This window comes from Heptranchias perlo, chromosome 8, assembly GCF_035084215.1.
Source record: "Heptranchias perlo isolate sHepPer1 chromosome 8, sHepPer1.hap1, whole genome shotgun sequence".
In the NCBI taxonomy this organism is placed as follows: domain Eukaryota; kingdom Metazoa; phylum Chordata; class Chondrichthyes; order Hexanchiformes; family Hexanchidae; genus Heptranchias; species Heptranchias perlo.
Window position 1 is genome coordinate 7,105,536 of NC_090332.1, and position 23,026 is coordinate 7,128,561.

Here is a 23,026-nt window from a genome sequence, read left to right on the forward strand (position 1 = left end):
TGTTTGCCTCCCATGGTCGAATAGCATGACAACACTGCACTGTCAACACGTAAAGAATGGCCACTCTGGTGAGGTACCTGAGGGAGGCCAGAGGCCGTTGTGCCTAACACCAGAGAGGAATCAATGCCTTCTGAAGGAGAGGACAACAGGCTGCATTTCATTATTATTCTTCTAGCTATAACTCCAGTGTCAAATTACCAGAAGTGTGATCTCGTCCCCCTCTCCCAAACTCCCTTCCCATTACTTTGATGATGACCATTGTTGTTACTGTCGATACAATAAGTGTGTAAATAAAAGTTCAGATCGGTAATGACAACCAAAGAACATATCTGGGTTCTTGCTATGTCCTGGATCACCATGAGGGATCTGTGAAAATGCTGAAGGGGCCTTTATAGCATGGGTAACTGTGGCTCACAGAGTAGCACACTTGCCTCTGAGTCATGAAGGTTGTGGGTTTAAGTCCCCCTCCAGAGATTTGATGCATATAATCCAGGTGTCTTTTGGATGAGATGTTAATTTGAGGCTCTGTCTGCCCTCCCAGGTGGATGCAAAAGATTCTATGCCACTATTTGAAGAAGAGCAGTGTGTCCTGCTTTATATATATATATATATATCCCTCAACTAGTGCCTAAAACAGATAATCTGCCTATTTATCTCATGTACTGTTTGTGGGACCTTGCTCAGTGCATAATTGGCTACTGCATTTCCTCTATGTTACCAACAATGACTACACTTCAAAAGTACTTTATTGGCTGTAAAGCACTTTGGGACATCCTGAGGTTGTGAAAGTTGCTATAGAAATGCAAGTCTTTATTTAAAAATCTATTTCCTTTGTAAAAGCTATTACTGATTCTGCTTGCAGCACGGTCTCTGGCAGGGAACTCCATGTCCTAAATAAACCCTTTCCTTTAAAAATACAATCTCCTAATCTCTCCTTCCTACAGGGAAATTTAATTTTTTTTGGGGGGGGGGGGGTCAGATGTTTGAGATCGAGATAAGGGAAATAGGATGGGGACTGAAGTGTGACGTGCTGGGACTCTAGTGAGGGATCCTGGAGTAGTTGGCTGTATGCCCTCTGGAGTTGTTGAGCAGGGACTCGTGTAAACTTCCTTTATGTTAAGAATATCTTTTTTTTTACTTGGGATGCATTTGCAAAGCAGCACTGGGATTTCCGAAGTCAATGGGCACGGCCCAGGAGCTGATGACGACCAGGGTGTAAATCTGGTCTCACCAATTGAAGGCTGGCTTATGATTTTAGGACAGGGTGGGGGGAGGTGATCAGAGGGATTGCTTTGAGCAGGTGGCTGGGGCTTAGTTTGCCAGCAAGTATGTTGGGATTGAAGTGTTAAGTGTTTGCTCTCCCACTCTACTGTGTGAGCCCAGCTCTCTCTCTCTCTCTCTCTGTGTAAGATACTCACATTAGCCTCTCTCTCTCTGGACACTGAACCTGACCATTTCGTCCAACCCCCCCGCTATAGTTAGAGGGGGGAGACCCTGTCAAGCTCCAGGGAGCTGACGGCCAATGCACAGCGGTCTCCACAATGCCCGGGTCCACCCCTGCCCCTTCGGCCGCTTTCGATCGCTGCAGGGCGGGCGAGAGGCTGCGGGCAGCCCTGGCGGGGCTGCAGGAGCTCGACCTGCTGAAGGAGAGGCAGGGGGAGCTGGTGAGAAGGGCGCTGGAGATGGAGCACCCCAGAGCGAAGTGCGGCAGGGACGAGAGGAACAGGGAGAGCTACACGGAGGAGCAGCGGCTAGAAGCCACTCTGAGTGCACTGAAGGAGCAATTGGTAAGGAGTCTCCAGCCTCAAACCCACTGCCAGAAATAACTTCTGATCTGACAGTTGCTGTTTAATGGCAACATGTTAGTATTTTTTTAACCACAAATTGGTTTGATTTATTTCCAGTCACCAGTTGCGGTGTTTTAGATCCTTAAAACCTGTACTCCAATCATTTTTTAAAAAAAATCTGTAACTTTTAACGAGTTGTTGATGTAAAGGGTTAGAAGGTTTTACTGTTTAACTAGAACAGTTAAATCCTCCAGACTTTCTGCTTGCATATATATTTGTGTTTTGCTGTACAAAATCCACGGGTTGCTGTGGATTTACTTTAAGATAAAATGTAATGTATATTTGTAACGGTCTTATATGCTTAAGGGATATATGTCTAATTCCTAAAGATATATCATATCTAAGGGCTTTGTAGGTGTATTTAAGCGTTACAACAATCTATGTTTAAGAATATATACACTTAATTACTTATATTTAAAGTTTAAGTGTTTTACATATATATTTAAGAATTTTACCGAAGTGTATTTAAGGGTTCTATCTATGTATTCGAGTGTTTTTATTTATTTATTTATATAAAATATTTCAGGATTTTATGTTATATAAGGGTTATACTTATATTTAAAGGATATATGAATATATTTTAGGATTAAATAGGTTATTCATAAGGATTTATACATACATATATAGAAGGGTTTTATATAAATGTAATTAATTCTTGATATTTCGTCGCAGACTGTGATTGAGGTTAAGACTCAGATATGCTTTGCCTTGCGCTGATCCCTCAAACTTTTTAAAATAAAAAAGGTAATAAGAGGAAAACTGCACCCCGTTTTCCTCTTATTACCTTTCTTATTTTAAAGAGTCTCAAGTAAACATAAATAAAGCACCGGATGTAAAACATTCATAGTTTTTATTTTTTTTTAAAAAAGTACTGGATTAAATGGTGAGAGAGAGAGACCCTGGACGGGTAGCAGTCCCCAGTGATTCACCCCTTGGTTGAACAGCCCCGTCACCTGCTTGGTGTGGTGTTTAGCGGCTAATTAGTGCTTGTGACCGCTCAGACGGCGAGCCATCAAGTCTCAATCCACATCGCACGGGATACACATTCACCTTTACAGTTACATTTAGCCCAAATCGGCTTTACACACTTAAAACATCAGCAGCCCCCATCAACTGGGTGTGAAAACTGGGCAGATCGTCTCCAGGGCCCAGACCCCCGCTCCCATCTGATAATTGCTGTCTAGGCGATTGCTGTTCCGGTGGTGATCTGCTCGCACTACACATTCATTACAGATGTGCATTCCTCTCATTTCCACCGCCCACCCCCCTCAATCCTCTCCAAGGGGACATCTCAACCAATTCCACAAACTAGATTCCACCTGCCCACACTTCAAAAGTTCAACACTAATAATTCAGGCTTTTAGAATGGATTAAATTTTCGATTGTTTTCTTGTAAAAAGAAATAGAGACTTGCATTTACATAGTGCCTTTCATGACTGCAGGATGTCCAAAGTGCTTTAGAGCCAATGAATTACGTTTCAGATTATGATGTGGAGATGCCGGTGATGGACTGGGGTTGACAATCTGAAACAATTTCACAACACCAAGTTATAGTCCAGCAATTTTATTTTAATTTCACAAGCTTTCGGAGGCTTCCTCCTTCCTCAGGTGAATTTTGTGGAAAAAATTTTTTTTTCCACAAAATTCACCTGAGGAAGGAGGAAGCCTCCGAAAGCTTGTGAAATTAAAATAAAATTGCTGGACTATAACTTGGTGTTGTGAAATTGTTTCAGATTATCTGATTATCTCATTGCTGTGCGCAAGATCCCACAAACAGCAATGTGGGATAATCAGATAATCTGAAACAATCAGGACACCCCTGCTTCTCTTCGAGATTAGTGCCGTGGAGATCTGTTACGTCCACTTGAGAGGGCACACGGGACCTCGGTTTAACGTCTCATCCGAAAGACGGTACCTCCGACAGTGCGGCACTCCCTCAGTAGCGGGTAATAAGACCAATTTAACTGGGAGGAAGAGAGAGAGAGAGAGAGGGAACGAAATATTTCAAAACATCTGGGGGATGACTGTTCACTGAAGGCTGCTTTAGTGCTAGACAAAAAGATGAGATAAAGATGTTTAGGAAATCAAACAAAAGAAGAAATCCTCTTTGAGAAGAATGGGGCATTGATGTGGAGGGAGTGACCTCAGTAAACAGCAGCCTGTACCTGTTAATTAAAGGCAGACAGGGAACAATTGCCCTTAAGATAAGCCTCCTCCTTGGCTGGGTTTGCCTGATTTACGAAGCTGTAGGTTGGCAAGTACCAGATAATTGTGTGTTTCCAGGTTGTCATGATGTGGAGGTGAGGACACCTATTGTGAGGACACCTATTCATTCATAGATCGTTGCAACTTGCTTCTTAAAGGTGTCATTTTGCCTTTGTTCTGTAGTATCTAGCCCGGTTACACCGTACTTTCTTGACAGTTTTCTCCCTTTCGCCTGTCCTAAAGGTGCTGATTTATGCCAGGACACCGTTCTGGTCACCCTCCGGTACCTGACCTAAGTGAGTCGGGGCAGTAAGTGTTCAGGTTATTCGACTGCAGGGGCATCTGCTGAGTATGATCCTATCCTCACCCATACTCCACGCACTTACTCTTTCCACTGGAGGTCACTTGAAAAAGAAAAGAAAGAACTTGCATTTATATCGCGCCTTTCATGATCGCAGGACGTCCCAAAGCGCTTTACAGCCAATGAAGTACTTTTGAAGTGTAGTCACTGTTGTAATGTGGGAAATGCGGCAGTCAATTTGCGCACAGCAAGATCCCACAAACAGTAATATGATAACGATCGGATAATCTGTTTCAGTGATGTTGGTTGAGGGATAAATATTGGCCAGCACACTGGAGAGAACTCCAATGCTCTTCTTCGAAATAGTGCCATGGGATCTGTGGGGCTTCGTCACTGCTGCTGGCACCAAGTGAAAGGAAGGAAGGTCACCTTTTCATGGGGACGGTTCTTCCTTTATACGAACCTGCCCACGTTAGTCTGACACTGACCGTTGATACCGTGCACCAGTGCTTTTGTTTTTTTTAAACAAGTTCATGTTATTTCCCTTCAGTTTTCTCCCCAACTGTCCTGAAGGTGCTGACTCGTTCCAGGCTACCGTTCCATGGGTGCCTCTCCCAAGTGGTCATTTTTGTATCCGTGCGTCGAGACTGAGTGACGGTGGGCTGCTTGACCATGGGGGGCATCGTAGCCGAGCCTGATCTTGTCCTCACCTGGTGCATGGGCACTTTCTAGCAGTGGTCAGCAGTCAGGAGTGGAGCACTGGGTCCTCCTCCCTAGCCCTGGGGATTGAGGTCAGTTGTGACACCCCTCACTAACTGCAACCTGGACTGAGGTCCACTACCTCAGCACAGACTGGGAATGAGCCTGGGGCTTTCTGGCCCATATGGGCACAGTTACATCCTGCCTTTCCTAACTGAGCAGGCAGGGGAGCTGAGAATCTGCATTAAGGGTGAATCACAGCGTCTGGCATTAGTGACTGGAGAGGCTGGGATTGTTCTCCTTACAGCAGAGAAGATTAAGGGGAGATTTAATAGAGGTGTTCAAAATTATGAGGGGCTTTGATAGTCTAGATAAGGAGAAACTGTTCTCACCAGCAGGAGGGTTGGTAATCAGAGGACACAGGTTTAAGATAATTGGCAAAAGAACCAGAGGAAAAATGAGAATTTTTTTTTTTACGTGGCGAGTTGCAATGATCTGGAACGCGCTGCCTGAAAGGGTGGTGGAAGCAGACTCCGTAGTAACTTTCAGAAGGGAATTGGATAAACACTTGAAAAGGTGACAATTGCAGGGCTATGGGGAAAGAGCAGGTAAGTGGGACTAATTGGATAGCTCTTTCAAAGAGCCAGCACAGTCCCAATGGGCCAAATGGCCTCTTTCTGTGCTGTGTGATTCTAGCGTGAAATGATGTGCACCATCAATTTGTGAAAGGAAACTCAATATTGATGCTTATTTCCTTCAAAGCCTAGAGCCTGGCGAGGTCGTAGGTCATGGGGATGAATTCTTTCTTTTGCTTTCATCTTCCTCGTGTCAGCTTTGAACTGCTGTCCGTGGCTGCCCCGCCGTGTCTGTCTGTCTGTCTGTGTCTCTCTCTCTCTCTGTCTGTGTGTGTCTCTCTCTGTCTGTGTGTGTCTCTCTCTGTCTGTGTGTGTCTCTCTCTGTCTGTGTGTGTCTCTCTCTGTCTGTGTGTGTCTCTCTCTGTCTGTGTGTGTCTCTCTCTGTCTGTGTGTGTCTCTCTCTGTCTGTGTGAGTCTCTCTCTGTCTGTGTGTGTCTCTCTCTGTCTGTGTGTGTCTCTCTCTGTCTGTGTGTGTCTCTCTCTGTCTGTGTGTGTCTCTCTCTGTCTGTGTGTGTCTCTCTCTGTCTGTGTGTGTCTCTCTCTGTCTGTGTGTGTCTCTCTCTGTCTGTGTGTGTCTCTCTCTGTCTGTGTGTGTCTCTCTCTGTCTGTGTGTGTCTCTCTCTGTCTGTGTGTGTCTCTCTCTGTCTGTGTGTGTCTCTCTCTGTCTGTGTGTGTCTCTCTCTGTCTGTGTGTGTCTCTCTCTGTCTGTGTGTGTCTCTCTCTGTCTGTGTGTGTCTCTCTCTGTCTGTGTGTGTCTCTCTCTGTCTGTGTGTGTCTCTCTCTGTCTGTGTGTGTGTCTCTCTCTGTCTGTGTGTGTCTCTCTCTGTCTGTGTGTGTCTCTCTCTGTCTGTGTGTGTCTCTCTCTGTCTGTGTGTGTCTCTCTCTGTCTGTCTGTCTGTGTCTCTCTCTGTCTGTCTGTCTGTGTCTCTCTCTGTCTGTCTGTCTGTGTCTCTCTCTGTCTGTCTGTCTGTGTCTCTCTCTGTCTGTCTGTCTGTGTCTCTCTCTGTCTGTCTGTCTGTGTCTCTCTCTGTCTGTCTGTCTGTGTCTCTCTCTGTCTGTCTGTCTGTGTCTCTCTCTGTCTGTCTGTGTGTCTGTCTCTCTCTGTCTGTCTGTGTGTCTGTCTCTCTCTGTCTGTCTGTGTGTCTCTCTCTCTGTCTGTCTGTGTGTCTCTCTCTCTGTCTGTCTGTGTGTCTCTCTCTCTGTCTGTCTGTGTGTCTCTCTCTCTGTCTGTCTGTGTGTCTCTCTCTCTGTCTGTCTGTGTGTCTCTCTCTCTGTCTGTCTGTGTGTCTCTCTCTCTGTCTGTCTGTGTGTCTCTCTCTCTGTCTGTCTGTGTGTCTCTCTCTCTGTCTGTCTGTGTGTCTCTCTCTCTGTCTGTCTGTGTGTCTCTCTCTCTGTCTGTCTGTGTGTCTCTCTCTCTGTCTGTCTGTGTGTCTCTCTCTCTGTCTGTCTGTGTGTCTCTCTCTCTGTCTGTCTGTGTGTCTCTCTCTCTGTCTGTCTGTGTGTCTCTCTCTCTGTCTGTCTGTGTGTCTCTCTCTCTGTCTGTCTGTGTGTCTCTCTCTCTGTCTGTCTGTGTGTCTCTCTCTCTGTCTGTCTGTGTGTCTCTCTCTCTGTCTGTCTGTGTGTCTCTCTCTCTGTCTGTCTGTGTGTCTCTCTCTCTGTCTGTCTGTGTGTCTCTCTCTCTGTCTGTCTGTGTGTCTCTCTCTCTGTCTGTCTGTGTGTCTCTCTCTCTGTCTGTCTGTGTGTCTCTCTCTCTGTCTGTCTGTGTGTCTCTCTCTCTGTCTGTCTGTGTGTCTCTCTCTCTGTCTGTCTGTGTGTCTCTCTCTCTGTCTGTCTGTGTGTCTCTCTCTCTGTCTGTCTGTGTGTCTCTCTCTCTGTCTGTCTGTGTGTCTCTCTCTCTGTCTGTCTGTGTGTCTCTCTCTCTGTCTGTCTGTGTGTCTCTCTCTCTGTCTGTCTGTGTGTCTCTCTCTCTGTCTGTCTGTGTGTCTCTCTCTCTGTCTGTCTGTGTGTCTCTCTCTCTGTCTGTCTGTGTGTCTCTCTCTCTGTCTGTCTGTGTGTCTCTCTCTCTGTCTGTCTGTGTGTCTCTCTCTCTGTCTGTCTGTGTGTCTCTCTCTCTGTCTGTCTGTGTGTCTCTCTCTCTGTCTGTCTGTGTGTCTCTCTCTCTGTCTGTCTGTGTGTCTCTCTCTCTGTCTGTCTGTGTGTCTCTCTCTCTGTCTGTCTGTGTGTCTCTCTCTCTGTCTGTCTGTGTGTCTCTCTCTCTGTCTGTCTGTGTGTCTCTCTCTCTGTCTGTCTGTGTGTCTCTCTCTCTGTCTGTCTGTGTGTCTCTCTCTCTGTCTGTCTGTGTGTCTCTCTCTCTGTCTGTCTGTGTGTCTCTCTCTCTGTCTGTCTGTGTGTCTCTCTCTCTGTCTGTCTGTGTGTCTCTCTCTCTGTCTGTCTGTGTGTCTCTCTCTCTGTCTGTCTGTGTGTCTCTCTCTCTGTCTGTCTGTGTGTCTCTCTCTCTGTCTGTCTGTGTGTCTCTCTCTCTGTCTGTCTGTGTGTCTCTCTCTCTGTCTGTCTGTGTGTCTCTCTCTCTGTCTGTCTGTGTGTCTCTCTCTCTGTCTGTCTGTGTGTCTCTCTCTCTGTCTGTCTGTGTGTCTCTCTCTCTGTCTGTCTGTGTGTCTCTCTCTCTGTCTGTCTGTGTGTCTCTCTCTCTGTCTGTCTGTGTGTCTCTCTCTCTGTCTGTCTGTGTGTCTCTCTCTCTGTCTGTCTGTGTGTCTCTCTCTCTGTCTGTCTGTGTGTCTCTCTCTCTGTCTGTCTGTGTGTCTCTCTCTCTGTCTGTCTGTGTGTGTCTCTCTCTCTGTCTGTCTGTGTGTGTCTCTCTCTCTGTCTGTCTGTGTGTCTCTCTCTCTGTCTGTCTGTGTGTCTCTCTCTCTGTCTGTCTGTGTGTCTCTCTCTCTGTCTGTCTGTGTGTCTCTCTCTCTGTCTGTCTGTGTGTGTCTCTCTCTCTGTCTGTCTGTGTGTCTCTCTCTCTGTCTGTCTGTGTGTGTCTCTCTCTCTGTCTGTCTGTGTGTGTCTCTCTCTCTGTCTGTCTGTGTGTCTCTCTCTCTGTCTGTCTGTGTGTCTCTCTCTCTGTCTGTCTGTGTGTCTCTCTCTCTGTCTGTCTGTGTGTCTCTCTCTCTGTCTGTCTGTGTGTCTCTCTCTCTGTCTGTCTGTGTGTCTCTCTCTCTGTCTGTCTGTGTGTCTCTCTCTCTGTCTGTCTGTGTGTCTCTCTCTCTGTCTGTCTGTGTGTCTCTCTCTCTGTCTGTCTGTGTGTCTCTCTCTCTGTCTGTCTGTGTGTCTCTCTCTCTGTCTGTCTGTGTGTCTCTCTCTCTGTCTGTCTGTGTGTCTCTCTCTCTGTCTGTCTGTGTGTCTCTCTCTCTGTCTGTCTGTGTGTCTCTCTCTCTGTCTGTCTGTGTGTCTCTCTCTCTGTCTGTCTGTGTGTCTCTCTCTCTGTCTGTCTGTGTGTCTCTCTCTCTGTCTGTCTGTGTGTCTCTCTCTCTGTCTGTCTGTGTGTCTCTCTCTCTGTCTGTCTGTGTGTCTCTCTCTCTGTCTGTCTGTGTGTCTCTCTCTCTGTCTGTCTGTGTGTCTCTCTCTCTGTCTGTCTGTGTGTCTCTCTCTCTGTCTGTCTGTGTGTCTCTCTCTCTGTCTGTCTGTGTGTCTCTCTCTCTGTCTGTCTGTGTGTCTCTCTCTCTGTCTGTCTGTGTGTCTCTCTCTCTGTCTGTCTGTGTGTCTCTCTCTCTGTCTGTCTGTGTGTCTCTCTCTCTGTCTGTCTGTGTGTCTCTCTCTCTGTCTGTCTGTGTGTCTCTCTCTCTGTCTGTCTGTGTGTCTCTCTCTCTGTCTGTCTGTGTGTCTCTCTCTCTGTCTGTCTGTGTGTCTCTCTCTCTGTCTGTCTGTGTGTCTCTCTCTCTGTCTGTCTGTGTGTCTCTCTCTCTGTCTGTCTGTGTGTCTCTCTCTCTGTCTGTCTGTGTGTCTCTCTCTCTGTCTGTCTGTGTGTCTCTCTCTCTGTCTGTCTGTGTGTCTCTCTCTCTGTCTGTCTGTGTGTCTCTCTCTCTGTCTGTCTGTGTGTCTCTCTCTCTGTCTGTCTGTGTGTCTCTCTCTCTGTCTGTCTGTGTGTCTCTCTCTCTGTCTGTCTGTGTGTCTCTCTCTCTGTCTGTCTGTGTGTCTCTCTCTCTGTCTGTCTGTGTGTCTCTCTCTCTGTCTGTCTGTGTGTCTCTCTCTCTGTCTGTCTGTGTGTCTCTCTCTCTGTCTGTCTGTGTGTCTCTCTCTCTGTCTGTCTGTGTGTCTCTCTCTCTGTCTGTCTGTGTGTCTCTCTCTCTGTCTGTCTGTGTGTCTCTCTCTCTGTCTGTCTGTGTGTCTCTCTCTCTGTCTGTCTGTGTGTCTCTCTCTCTGTCTGTCTGTGTGTCTCTCTCTCTGTCTGTCTGTGTGTCTCTCTCTCTGTCTGTCTGTGTGTCTCTCTCTCTGTCTGTCTGTGTGTCTCTCTCTCTGTCTGTCTGTGTGTCTCTCTCTCTGTCTGTCTGTGTGTCTCTCTCTCTGTCTGTCTGTGTGTCTCTCTCTCTGTCTGTCTGTGTGTCTCTCTCTCTGTCTGTCTGTGTGTCTCTCTCTCTCTGTCTGTCTGTGTGTCTCTCTCTCTCTGTCTGTCTGTGTGTCTCTCTCTCTCTGTCTGTCTGTGTGTCTCTCTCTCTCTGTCTGTCTGTGTGTCTCTCTCTCTCTGTCTGTCTGTGTGTCTCTCTCTCTCTGTCTGTCTGTGTCTCTCTCTCTCTGTCTGTCTGCGTGTCTCTCTCTCTCTGTCTGTCTGCGTGTCTCTCTCTCTCTGTCTGTCTGCGTGTCTCTCTCTCTGTCTGTCTGCGTGTCTCTCTCTCTCTGTCTGTCTGCGTGTCTCTCTCTCTCTGTCTGTCTGCGTGTCTCTCTCTCTCTGTCTGTCTGCGTGTCTCTCTCTCTGTCTGTCTGCGTGTCTCTCTCTCTGTCTGTCTGCGTGTCTCTCTCTCTGTCTGTCTGCGTGTCTCTCTCTCTGTCTGTCTGCGTGTCTCTCTCTCTGTCTGTCTGCGTGTCTCTCTCTCTGTCTGTCTGCGTGTCTCTCTCTCTGTCTGTCTGCGTGTCTCTCTCTCTGTCTGTCTGCGTGTCTCTCTCTGTCTGTCTGTCTGCGTGTCTCTCTCTGTCTGTCTGTCTGCGTGTCTCTCTCTGTCTGTCTGTCTGCGTGTCTCTCTCTGTCTGTCTGTCTGCGTGTCTCTGTCTGTCTGTCTGTCTGTGTGTCTCTCTCTCTGTCTGTCTGCGTGTCTCTGTCTGTCTGTCTGTCTGTGTGTCTCTCTCTCTGTCTGTCTGTGTGTCTCTCTCTCTGTCTGTCTGCGTGTCTCTCTCTCTCTCTCTGTCTGTCTGTCTGTGCGTCTCTCTCTGTCTGCGTGCGTCTCTCTCTGTCTGCGTGCGTCTCTCTCTGTCTGCGTGCGTCTCTCTCTGTCTGCGTGCGTCTCTCTCTGTCTGCGTGCGTCTCTCTCTGTCTGCGTGCGTCTCTCTCTGTCTGCGTGCGTCTCTCTCTGTCTGCGTGCGTCTCTCTCTGTCTGCGTGCGTCTCTCTCTGTCTGCGTGCGTCTCTCTCTGTCTGCGTGCGTCTCTCTCTGTCTGCGTGCGTCTCTCTCTGTCTGCGTGCGTCTCTCTCTGTCTGCGTGCGTCTCTCTCTGTCTGCGTGCGTCTCTCTCTGTCTGCGTGCGTCTCTCTCTGTCTGCGTGCGTCTCTCTCTGTCTGCGTGCGTCTCTCTCTGTCTGCGTGCGTCTCTCTCTGTCTGCGTGCGTCTCTCTCTGTCTGCGTGCGTCTCTCTCTGTCTGCGTGCGTCTCTCTCTGTCTGCGTGCGTCTCTCTCTGTCTGCGTGCGTCTCTCTCTGTCTGCGTGCGTCTCTCTCTGTCTGCGTGCGTCTCTCTCTGTCTGCGTGCGTCTCTCTCTGTCTGCGTGCGTCTCTCTCTGTCTGCGTGCGTCTCTCTCTGTCTGCGTGCGTCTCTCTCTGTCTGCGTGCGTCTCTCTCTGTCTGCGTGCGTCTCTCTCTGTCTGCGTGCGTCTCTCTCTGTCTGCGTGCGTCTCTCTCTGTCTGCGTGCGTCTCTCTCTGTCTGCGTGCGTCTCTCTCTGTCTGCGTGCGTCTCTCTCTGTCTGCGTGCGTCTCTCTCTGTCTGCGTGCGTCTCTCTCTGTCTGCGTGCGTCTCTCTCTGTCTGCGTGCGTCTCTCTCTGTCTGCGTGCGTCTCTCTCTGTCTGCGTGCGTCTCTCTCTGTCTGCGTGCGTCTCTCTCTGTCTGCGTGCGTCTCTCTCTGTCTGCGTGCGTCTCTCTCTGTCTGCGTGCGTCTCTCTCTGTCTGCGTGCGTCTCTCTCTGTCTGTGTGCGTCTCTCTCTGTCTGTGTGCGTCTCTCTCTGTCTGTGTGCGTCTCTCTCTGTCTGTGTGCGTCTCTCTCTGTCTGTGTGCGTGTCTCTCTCTGTCTGTCTGCGTGTCTCTCTCTGTCTGTCTGCGTGTCTCTCTCTGTCTGTCTGCGTGTCTCTCTCTGTCTGTCTGCGTGTCTCTCTCTGTCTGTCTGCGTGTCTCTCTCTCTGTCTGTCTGCGTGTCTCTCTCTCTGTCTGTCTGCGTGTCTCTCTCTCTGTCTGTCTGCGTGTCTCTCTCTCTGTCTGTCTGCGTGTCTCTCTCTCTGTCTGTCTGCGTGCCTCCCTCTCTGTCTGTCTGCGTGCGTCCCTCTCTGTCTGTCTGCGTGCGTCCCTCTCTCTCTCTCTCTGTCTGTCTGCGTGCGTCTCTCTGTCTGTCTGCGTGCGTCTCTCTGTCTGTCTGTCTGTGTGTCTCTCTCTCTGTCTGTCTGTGTGTCTCCCTCTCTGTCTGTCTGCGTGCGTCTCTCTGTCTGTCTGTCTGTGTGTCTCCCTCTCTGTCTGTCTGCGTGCGTCCCTCTCTCTCTCTCTCTGTCTGTCTGTGTGTCTCTCTCTCTGTCTGTCTGTGTGTCTCTCTCTCTGTCTGTCTGCGTGCGTCTCTCTGTCTGTCTGCGTGCGTCTCTCTGTCTGTCTGCGTGCGTCTCTCTCTCTCTCTCTGTCTGTCTGCGTGCGTCCCTCTCTCTCTCTCTCTGTCTGTCTGCGTGCGTCCCTCTCTCTCTCTCTCTGTCTGTCTGCGTGCGTCCCTCTCTCTCTCTCTCTGTCTGTCTGCGTGCGTCTCTCTCTCTCTCTCTCTCTCTGTCTGCGTGCGTCCCTCTCTCTCTCTCTCTGTCTGTCTGCGTGCGTCCCTCTCTCTCTCTCTCTGTCTGTCTGCGTGCGTCTCTCTGTCTGTCTGCGTGCGTCTCTCTCTCTCTCTCTGTCTGTCTGCGTGCGTCCCTCTCTCTCTCTCTCTGTCTGTCTGCGTGCGTCCCTCTCTCTCTCTCTCTCTGTCTGTCTGCGTGCGTCCCTCTCTCTCTCTCTCTGTCTGTCTGCGTGCGTCCCTCTCTCTCTCTCTGTCTGTCTGCGTGCGTCTCTCTCTCTCTCTCTCTGTCTGTCTGCGTGCGTCTCTCTCTGTCTGTCTGCGTGCGTCCCTCTCTCTCTCTCTGTCTGTCTGCGTGCGTCTCTCTCTCTCTCTCTCTGTCTGTCTGCGTGCGTCTCTCTCTCTCTCTCTCTCTGTCTGTCTGCGTGCGTCTCTCTGTCTGTCTGCGTGCGTCTCTCTGTCTGTCTGCGTGCGTCTCTCTGTCTGTCTGCGTGCGTCTCTCTGTCTGTCTGCGTGCGTCTCTCTGTCTGTCTGCGTGCGTCTCTCTCTGTCTGTCTGCGTGCGTCCCTCTCTGTCTGTCTGCGTGCGTCCCTCTCTCTGTCTGTGTGTGTCTCTCTCTCTCTCTCTCTCTGTGTCTGTGTGTGTCTCTCTCTCCACATTTGAAAGCTATAATTATAGGAAACCGAATACTTGCATCACATAATAACGATTAATGTCTTTGTTTTTCTTGAAATGACTGAAATGAGATCTTTGAGACGTACTAAATTATCAATGACCGCTGTATATCTTCAGGATGGTTTTTTGTGACCTGCTGCCATTAATCAAGAAAGTCTAGACTTCAGGATGCTTTGGCTGCGGGTTAGTCAGTGCTTGAAGTGGATTTGGGTCATTGCAAAACGGTAAACAGACACACCAACAAATAAATCACTGCAGACTCTCTCTTATTCCAGGAGGTAACTCCATCTCTAGTTTCCTCCTCATTGGATAGCTTGATCTGGGAGAAGAAATACATAATAGCTAATTTTTTAAAAACAATATGTTCTCTTGATGGCTCAGTTGGTAAACGTGTTGCCCACGTGGGTACTTAGCTGTATAGACCAGGAAGGACACGTGTTCAGTTACCGCTCTGTGCTGAAATGCCCCCCTTACATATTGTATGCAAGGTCCCAGTCGTGGCTCAGTGGGTAGCACTCTCTCGCCTCTGAGTCAGAAGGTTGTGGGTTCAAATCCCAGTGTAGTACTGAGGGAGTGCTGCACTGTTGGAGGTGCCGTCCTTCGGATGAGACGTTAAACCGAGCTCCAGTCTGCCCTCTCGGGTGGATGTGAGAGATCCCACAGCACTATTTGAAGACGAGTTCTCCCTGGTGTCCTGGCCAACTTTTATCCCTCAACCAACATCACTTTTAAAGAAAAAACATGATGTGGTCATTATCAAATTGCTGTTTGTGGGAACTTGTCGTGTTTACATTTCAAAAGTCCTTCATTGGCGATAAAGCGCTTTGGGGCACCCTGAGGTCATGAAAGGTGCTATATAAATGTAAATCTTTCTTTATATAAAGTGGTAGTGGGGTGACTATCCTGAAGCGGAGATCCATGACCAGCTCTCTCTCCCGTTTACCTTTCTTCTTGCCTTGCAAGTCCAGGTATCCACGATTTTCATGGGGAAAAGGGAGGGAATGGGCGCCGCCATTTCAGTTTTAATGGGAAGAGTAGTTGAGGCAAAAATTCTCGAGTCATTCCAGAAGCAGTTAGATGCCGTGATGGGGGAAACAATAGGGTGCTATGGTTAGATGGGCTGAATGGCTGTGCTTATCTTTGTGAAGGTAGTGGCAGCCCATACAACCGGGGAACATGTACACCTCCAATGGGGAGGGGGGGTCTCCCGAGCTCAGGCCACTTATATCAAACCGTGGCTGTGCAGTATCACAACCAATGGCCTTCCGTTAGTGTAAATCCGCTGAAATTGACCCATGTAACTTTCACAGCTGAATGTCAAGAGTAGAGTTTTTTTTAATTGTCTTTCTGGTTTGCTGAGTAAACAGTCCTTGTTTGCTTTCCAGTCACACTTAAGAAAACAAGATGCGGGGCTGAAAACTCATCTGCAACACTTGGACCGACAAATCAGCGAGCTCAAGCTGGACGTCAACAAGGCTTCCACAGACCAGCTGGAGAGTGACAGCAGACCGAGTTCAGGTGATGTATGACTTGTGTCATGGAAGCGAATGTGTTGGGGCCGTCCAGGACTTTGGAGCCTGCCCTGTTTTATACAGTGGTAAACAATTTTACAACACCAAGTTATAGTCCAGCAATTTTATTTTAAATTCACAAGCTTTCGGAGGCTTCCTCCTTCGTCAGGTGAACGATGTGAAAATATACAGTGGGACAGATTACAGAGAGCCAGCGGTAACTGGGAAAATAACTATGCACACTCCCAGGAACGGGGGTAGGCCATTCAGCCCCTCGAGCCTGTTCCGCCATTCAAATTAGATCATGGCTGATCTGTATCTTAACTCCATCTACCTGACTTGGTTCCATAACCTTTAATACCCTTGCCTCACAAAAATCTATCATGATTTTGACTTTCATTTTCTAGTCCGAAGCCTTCCCTTATCTTAGGACGAGGCATGTACAGACCAGCGATGCACAAACCAGGTTGCTGTCGTGTACACATTATTTTAATATTCATCCTCAGGATGTGGGCGTCGCTGGCAAGGTTGGCATTTATTGCCCACCTAGTTGCCCTTGAGAAGGTGGTGGTGAGCCGTCTCCTTCAACCGCTGCAGTCCGTGTGGTGAAGGTTCTCCCACAGTGCTGTTAGGTAGGGAGTTCCAGGATTTTGACCCAGCGACGATGAAGGAACGGCCGATATATGTTCAAGTCGGGATAGTGTTCCCATCTAGATGGTGGAGGTTACGGGTTTGGGAGGTGCTGCCGAAAAAGCCTTGGCAAGTTGTCGCAGTGCATCCTGTGGACGGTACGCACTGCAGGAACAGTGTGCCGGTGGTGGAGGGAGTGGATGTTTAAGGTGGTGGATGGGCTGCCGATCAAGCGGGCTCTCTCTGGTGGGCTGAGAGCCATGGGTCTGAATAAATAGCTGCACATGGCATCCAACAGCGGCCATTTATGTACTGCCACCCTCCTTCACCCTCTGACTATGTAGTGAAAAATGATGAAGGGGTTTGATCGGGTAGACGCAGAGAAGATGTTTCCACTTGTGGGGAGTCCAAAACCAGGGGCGATAAATACAAGATAATCGCTAATAATTCCAACAAGAAATTCAGGGGAAACTTCTTTACCCTGAGAGTGGTTGGAATGTGGAACTTGATATCACACGGTGTAGTGGAGGCGAATAGCAAAGATGCATTTAAGGGGCAGCTAGATGAGTACCTCGGGGAGAAAGGAATCGAAGGATTTGGTGATAGGATGAGATGAAGTAAGATAGGGAGAGGCTCGTGTGGAGCATAAACACCAGCACAGACCTGTTGGACCGAATGGCCTGTTTCTGTGCTGTAAATTCTATGTGACCTCCTCATTCTGTAGTGAATGGAATTGGATTTGAACATAAATGGAAGATAAACCACTCCTTGTACAAGATCGCTGTCCCCGTACTTTATTCCTGTCACATCCTGTTTCAGCGACCATGCTCCAGGACTAGACTCCCTCTGTTGAATACATAACGCAACAGCATGATGTAAGCCTGGAAACTACACAGTGCAATCTAATTGTATGAATCCTTCAATGCATTTGTATCAGGTTCCTTGTCCCACTGTGCTCGTACAATAGTATCTCCCAGCCTAGTCTATAAGCTCCGGTTTCGAACGGTACGCTCAGGTGTGTGTCTCCCTGGCCGCCTGTGGGCACGAGTGAGAGCTCGTTTATATTATTCACACCAGTCAGTGCCATTGCTGCAAATGCAGCCTAAGAGCTATTTCTATTTTAAGGTTGCTGTGATGCTTAAAAACACCGTTAAGTCCCTTGCACTTCAGGCAAAGAGGCTCAGACACGCAGAATAATCCTAATGCTCTCACCCTCCAGGCAGGCAGATTCCAACAAGACTCACTGAAGCAGCAGAACAGCCAGCCGTTCTTTTTTTGTTAGCAGAGCTAACGTACGACACAGGCGTTGTCGTGTGCACAAGATTTATAGCAACAGTCAGTGCCTTTTACTTGGAGGGTCACATCTCGTGTTTAACAAGCCAGTTTAAGCCTATACTCAATTGGGGTCATTTTGTGAGACAGCGTTCCCGACATGTGTGGTATTGTCCATCGAAGCCCATCCCTCTCGTACATTAACTCTCCTCATGGCTTCTAATTGTACTTTGATTAACCCCCAATGTTAGTGCATCTATTGTATCTTCTACCTTGCGTGGCCAATCATTCCAATCACCATCATTCTTCAAGGAGATCGTTTTTCTCCCCCGACATCTGTTCTGAATTTACTTTTCGCTCGTTTTCCTTTATGTGCTTCTGGTCCCACTTTCTTGGCTGACTCTGAAAGGAAGTAATATTCAGGGTTTATGTTATCTCTGCCATTTATATACTTCAGTGAGGTCGCTCCCTTTAATAGGTTTCCAAGGCTGCAAAGTTTAAGCTTCTCCAATCCTTCTTCAGTTCACCCCCTTTATCCATGGGATCCGTCTTGCCTGCAGTCTTCCTAATGTAAGTTTATGTAACGAGGTGACGACCAAACTGGGCAAAGTCCCCTCGGCCTGGTCTGACCAATTGCATCGTAAAGCCTCAGCATAACTTCTGTACACTTGCATTCTATGGATCAGGCTGTTCCCCTGAATTATATTAGCACCACGTTGTCTGGAAATTGAAAATGATCTTTCCTTTTTCTTGGGTCCCTTCCAAATTCTCTTGGTGATGATTCAATTCCATAAATTGTTCGACCAACGTGTAATGCTGAGGGAGTGAGATGAAGTAAAATGGGAGGAGGCTCGTGTGGAGCGTAAACATGGGCCGAGTGGCCTGTTTCTGTGCTGTAAATTCTGTGTAATACTTTGAATTTCTCGGTCTTGAATCTTTCTGTCCAATAGCAAAACCGATCCAAATTCTTTTGCAAATCTCTTACTGCATCTTCTGGACGTTACTGCACTCTCTACTTGTCGCTTCCAGTTCGGTGTCAGTGAGAAACAGATGCTGCTCGGACTTGCATTTTAATGACCAGCAGTAAGGATACGGTAGCCTGGTGGTTATGGTAGCGGATTATTTACCCAGAGGTTGTGCATTCAAATCCCGGCATGGGATGCTCCTGAATAAATAGGGTAATTTACGGGCTGGTGAAAGAGAGTCCTATAGGGTAGGTAATCAATGGAGAGTGTTCCACTCAGAGTGTGGCATTTTAATCACTCCTGCTCTCCATCCTATCACAGACCTCTCTCCCTTTTGTTCTTTCCCTCCCTGCCCCCGCCCCCACCACATTTTTCCCTGGCTTTGTATTTGCTTAAATACTGTTCATCTCTAACGTCTTCCAGTTCTGATGAAAAGGTCATCGACCTGAAACGTTATCTCTCTCTCTCTCTCTCTCCCCCCACAGACTCTGCCTGACCCGCTGAGTGTTTCCAGCATTTTCTGTTTTTAATCTCCGATGCCCGGTAATCTGCGGTATTTCGCTTTCTGTGACGTTGTAACCGCGGAGGCCCCGAGATGCTTATTAATCTATTCGGTGCGTCTAATGCGGGCTGTCTAAATCTGACTCTGTTTCCGGTCTGCAGGATTTTATGAGCTGAGTGACGGGGGCTCCTGCTCCCTGTCCAACTCCTGCACGTCCATGTACAGCGAGTGCATGTCGTCCTCCCAGAGCAGCTTGCTGTACTGCAGCCAGCAAGCCGAGACCAAGGCCAGCAAATCGGAGTACAGGCCTCGATCTGCCGACGAAACCACCGTGAAGTCAGCAGGCTTCAAGCAGCAAGGGCCGGGCAAGCGACCTGGGCCGGGGATCAGGACCACCGCTGAACCAGTGCTCACCGTTACCGCTGGGAAGCCAGGAGTCGCCAGGCCGAGACCGGTTTCTACAGGTAGTTTTGCCTCTCGCTCTTGCATATACCTCGCGTTGTCCTAAAAGAAAAGACTTTCATTTATAAAGCGCCTTTCACCGACCTCAGGATGTCCCAAAGCGCCTTACAGCCAATGAAGTACTTTTTCAAGTGTCGTCACCGTTGCAATGTAGGAAATGCGGCTGCTAATTTGCGCACAGCAAGATCCCACAAACAGCAATGTGATAATGATCAGATAATCTGTTTTTCTTTCAATGATGTTAGTTGAAGGATAAATATTGGCCAGAACGCCAGGGAGAACTCTCCTGTTCTTCGAAATAGTGTCATGGGATTTTACGTCCACCTGAGAGGGCTGATGGGGGGGGCCTCGGTTTAACGGTCTCATCCGAAAGACGGCACCTCCGACAGTGCAGCACTCCCTCAGTACTGCACTGGGAGCTTCGGCCTAGATTTTGTGCTCAAGTCTCTGGAGTAGGCCTTGACCCCACGACCATCTGACTCGGAGGCGAGAGGGCTACTCACTGAGCCACGGTTGTCGCCCGTTGATGGTCAACGGGTCTGATCTGGTCACTTGCACTGGATACGGAAGCGAAGAGGGCATTAAAATCTTGAGGCACGAGAGAAACGGCGTAGCCTCGGACTCCACCTCCGCTGACGGAAGTGCCTCAGAGTTTAATGGTGTGCAAATGTACATATAAGGGAGATTTTCCCAGTGTGTACTCCTGACACAGAGCTTTGGGAATTTGTGTTGGGTGGAGGGGTCGCTGGGTCTGTGCAGGATTTTCCACTTGTTAAATAGAAGCCTGAAGACTTTGAGAGCACAGTTCGAACTCACAAGAATCTTGAAATTATGCTGCCCGAAAATTGCGATAGCCAGTTTGAAATGGGTAGGTTAATGCCCCCATTAAAGTAATGGGGAGAGGAATTTCAAATCAACACACTTAAGTGTTTGGGTGCAGTTAACCCACGGTGTCATTTCGAAGTTGTCTGGGTGATGCAGATCCTTAGTGCCTACTTCACCTGCTGGGGGTGTGTCTATGGGTATAATGAGGTGAAAATATCCATATAATCCAAGGTTTGAAGTCTGTGTGTTTGGGTAACATAGACCCTCAGTGTTCACTTCATCCAGTGGAGAGGTGTAGAGATACACTTGAGTTCTTGGTGGTTGGGCTCTGCAGCCCAACGGGTCTGCACTTCACGTGATCAGGTGACGAACGCTTCACTGTCGGAGGTATCGCCTTTCGGATGAGACGTTAAACCGAGGCCCTGCCTGCCCTCTCGGGAGGACGTGAAAGATCCCAAGCCCACTATTTCGAAGAAGAGTAAGGGTGTTCTCCCCGGTGTGCTGACCAATATTTATCCCTCAACCAACATCACTAAAAATAGATTATCTGGTCATGCATCTAATTGCTGTTTGCGGGATCTTGCTGTGCGTAAATTGGCTGCGCGTTTCCCACGTTGTAAAAGTGACAACACTTCAAAAGTACTTTGTTGGCTGTAAAGCACTTTGGGACGTCCTGAGGTTGTGAAAGGCGCTATATAAATGCAAATTCTTTCTGTCTGTCTTTCCGGGTTTTTTTTCTTTCCTTATCTGTCTTCCTTTCTCTGTGGATATATTCAGAGCTTCACATTCCTGACTGACAGGGTGACATACCGAGTGGGGGGTAACATACCGAGTGGGGGGTAACATACCGAGTGGGGGGCGACGGAGCGAGTGAGGAGAAGGTGGACCAAGCGGGGGGGAGACGGACCGAGCGAGGGGGAGACGGACTGACTGACTGGGTGGGGGGGTACCGAGTGACCCACGGGAGACGTGACTGACTGACTGACTGACAGACGCACCGGCTAACAGGTGACAGTACAATGAACAACGATTCCCAATATTGTGATGTGTATTTTTCTCCTTCTCACTCGCGATACAGGTGACTTGGAGAGATTCCAGCCGTCGCGGAGAGACCCTCCAACCCCCCCTGGTCTGAATGTTCTTCTGTTCGTACGTGCTGGCGGCGACCTACAGCCCCCGATTGCAGATCAGAAGTATCGATGCGATCTGGTCTCCAAGAACAGCGGCGACGTTTACAACTACCCTAGCCCCCTCCACGCCGTGGCCCTGCAGAGCCCTTTGTTCTGTCTGTCTGGGCAGGATGGCAGACGCAGTCTAACCTGCACAGCGCCTCCCAATCCAGCGATAAGGCCAATGCCACTCGAAGCCAGACTTGGTCACGTAAATAAACCAGCCCAACGTCACGTACATGAGATCAACGAGGCCTCCACCGACCGAGATCCTGAAACGAGTCCAAAAGCTGCCATGCCAGAAAAGGACCTCTCTCGACCCGCCGAGGCCATGAGAAATAACAGTAACGGCGACGGAGTGAGGGGGCAATTCGAGAACGCTGCCCTCCCACGACAGGGCTCCAGCTGGAGACTCCCAGCAGAAACCGCTGCCATCGCTAGACTGAGGCGGCAGGAGGCTACCGGCCGCTCGACAGTCGCGCCCTCGGCTAATCGGTTGGCGGGAGAGCCTCCGGCCTCCGTCGGCGCTCGTCCGTTCACGCCCGTGGCCAGTGGCTCGGGCCTACCCGTGCGGTCCGATTCCAAACGGCTGACCTACAGCGACCCCACCGCACCCGGTGCCGAAGCGCCTCGGAGGAGCGGCCAGAGGTACGGGGGCTCAGCCAGGAGAGGCGGGCAGGCCTGGCCCGGGAACGGTTTTGTGCATGCTCAGTTTGTGCCGGCAGAACCCCGGCTACGGGTGCAAACCGCACCGGCCGGCAGCAGAACCAAGGTGGTAAAGATCAAGAGGAGGAACGGCGAGAAGGTGCGAGCCGGGAAGCGGCTGCCCGTCCGAGCCGGCGAGGGCTTTAGGACAACCCCTGATGGAAATGGCGGCTGCAGGCCGCAACTGGGCAGCGGTACGACGGCAACGGCCGACGCGGGCCCGGAATCGGCGGGCCGCTCGTGCTCGGAGTCCAGCCTTTACCCCATGTGCGGCAGGCGGTCCCCGTCGTGTTACAGACCCTCCTTCCAGAGCTCCGCCCCCGATGCCAAGGCCCGCGAAGGAGGGACGACGGCAAAACAGCGCAGGTGGCTGTCGTCCGTCGAGATATTCGCCCAGGCCCCCGCTGCCGGCGAGCTGTGCCGGGGAGCCCACCGGCAGAGAGCGGGGAGGGTTGGGGTGGCCAGGGGCAATGCAGGCTTCAGTCGGCCATCTAGGGACCAGGCCCGGAGCGAGTCGGACCAGTCTGAGTATTCGGCCGAGTGCGCCTCGCTCTTCCACTCCACCGTGGCCGAGACCAGCGGGGACGAGCGGAGCGACCACACGGCCAACTGCTTCGGTGACGGCGAGTCGAGCGACGGAGGCCTGAGCATCCCCGCGGGGGGCAGTAGCTCCCTCGTCTGGCCGCAGGGCTCCGAGACGGCGGGGGCGACCAGCCGGAGCAGCCATTCCGAGGCCAGGATTTGCCGCATAAAGGCGTCGAAAGCACTGAAGAAAAAGATCCGGAGATTCCAACCCGAGACCTTAAAGATTATGACCATGGTTTAAGGGGAAGCGGAGGGGCGTGAACCCCTGGCGTATCCCATGGAGACAGCACATTGGGAACTGTTGTCCCCAGAAACAAAGGAAATTACCTCCTAAAAGAAGAGCGACATTCAGTCGTGAACTGCAAGTGACCCCTGTGTTAATGCAAGGGCCCTTTTTTATACAAGTGACTAACTGGGCTCAGTCTTATCTAACTTGCTCTGTTGTCTTTTTACCGTGTATAATAATTCGTTTTCCTATTTCGACCGTTGAAAAGGGCATTTGTGTGAAAATATGAATAAAAATACCACATTGTGATAGCGGACGTGGCCAGTTTCTTTCTCGGTGTAGTGTTCACATAGCGATGGATCGACAGGGCAGCAGAGGTAAACTCGGTGCAGGGGCTACTGGTTCCAGGTCACTTTGGGCAGTCGACAGTTTCTTGTCCACCATGGTGCAGGGTTAAAATACCAGGGAGCAGAAGATAAACCTCATCGGGGCGTTGGGAATAAGAGAAGTCAGACTCATCGTCTTAAACCCAAAGGATAATATTGCTGTGGAACAAGTCACCGGGAAGACCTATGAAGCAGGCAGTGTAAATAGTTCCACAGTCCGAAGAAC

The 23,026-nt window shown here is 49.7% G+C and overlaps 1 protein-coding gene across 1 annotated transcript; it reads left to right on the forward strand.

The window, feature by feature from the left end:
* The first annotated feature begins 1,315 nt into the window (after nt 1-1,315).
* Nucleotides 1,316-22,725, forward strand: dact2 (dishevelled-binding antagonist of beta-catenin 2). Its single transcript, XM_067988270.1, has 4 exons — nt 1,316-1,787; nt 14,948-15,080; nt 18,604-18,906; nt 20,808-22,725. The coding sequence occupies exons 1-4, from the start codon at nt 1,542-1,544 to the stop codon at nt 22,427-22,429; spliced, it is 2,304 nt and encodes a 767-aa protein (XP_067844371.1). The 5' UTR covers nt 1,316-1,541; the 3' UTR covers nt 22,430-22,725.
* Nucleotides 22,726-23,026: the final 301 nt, after the last annotated feature.

What these genes read in the sequence shown, in the direction of transcription:
- dact2 (XM_067988270.1), top strand. Translation starts at nt 1,542, where the DNA reads ATGCCCGGGTCCACCCCTGCCCCTTCGGCCGCTTTCGATCGCTGCAGG. An exon ending in GTGCACTGAAGGAGCAATTG is followed by an intron (nt 1,788 to 14,947) that starts GTAAGGAGTCTC and finishes TTTGCTTTCCAG; the next exon opens with TCACACTTAAGAAAACAAGA. An exon ending in GCCGAGACCGGTTTCTACAG is followed by an intron (nt 18,907 to 20,807) that starts GTAGTTTTGCCT and finishes CTCGCGATACAG; the next exon opens with GTGACTTGGAGAGATTCCAG.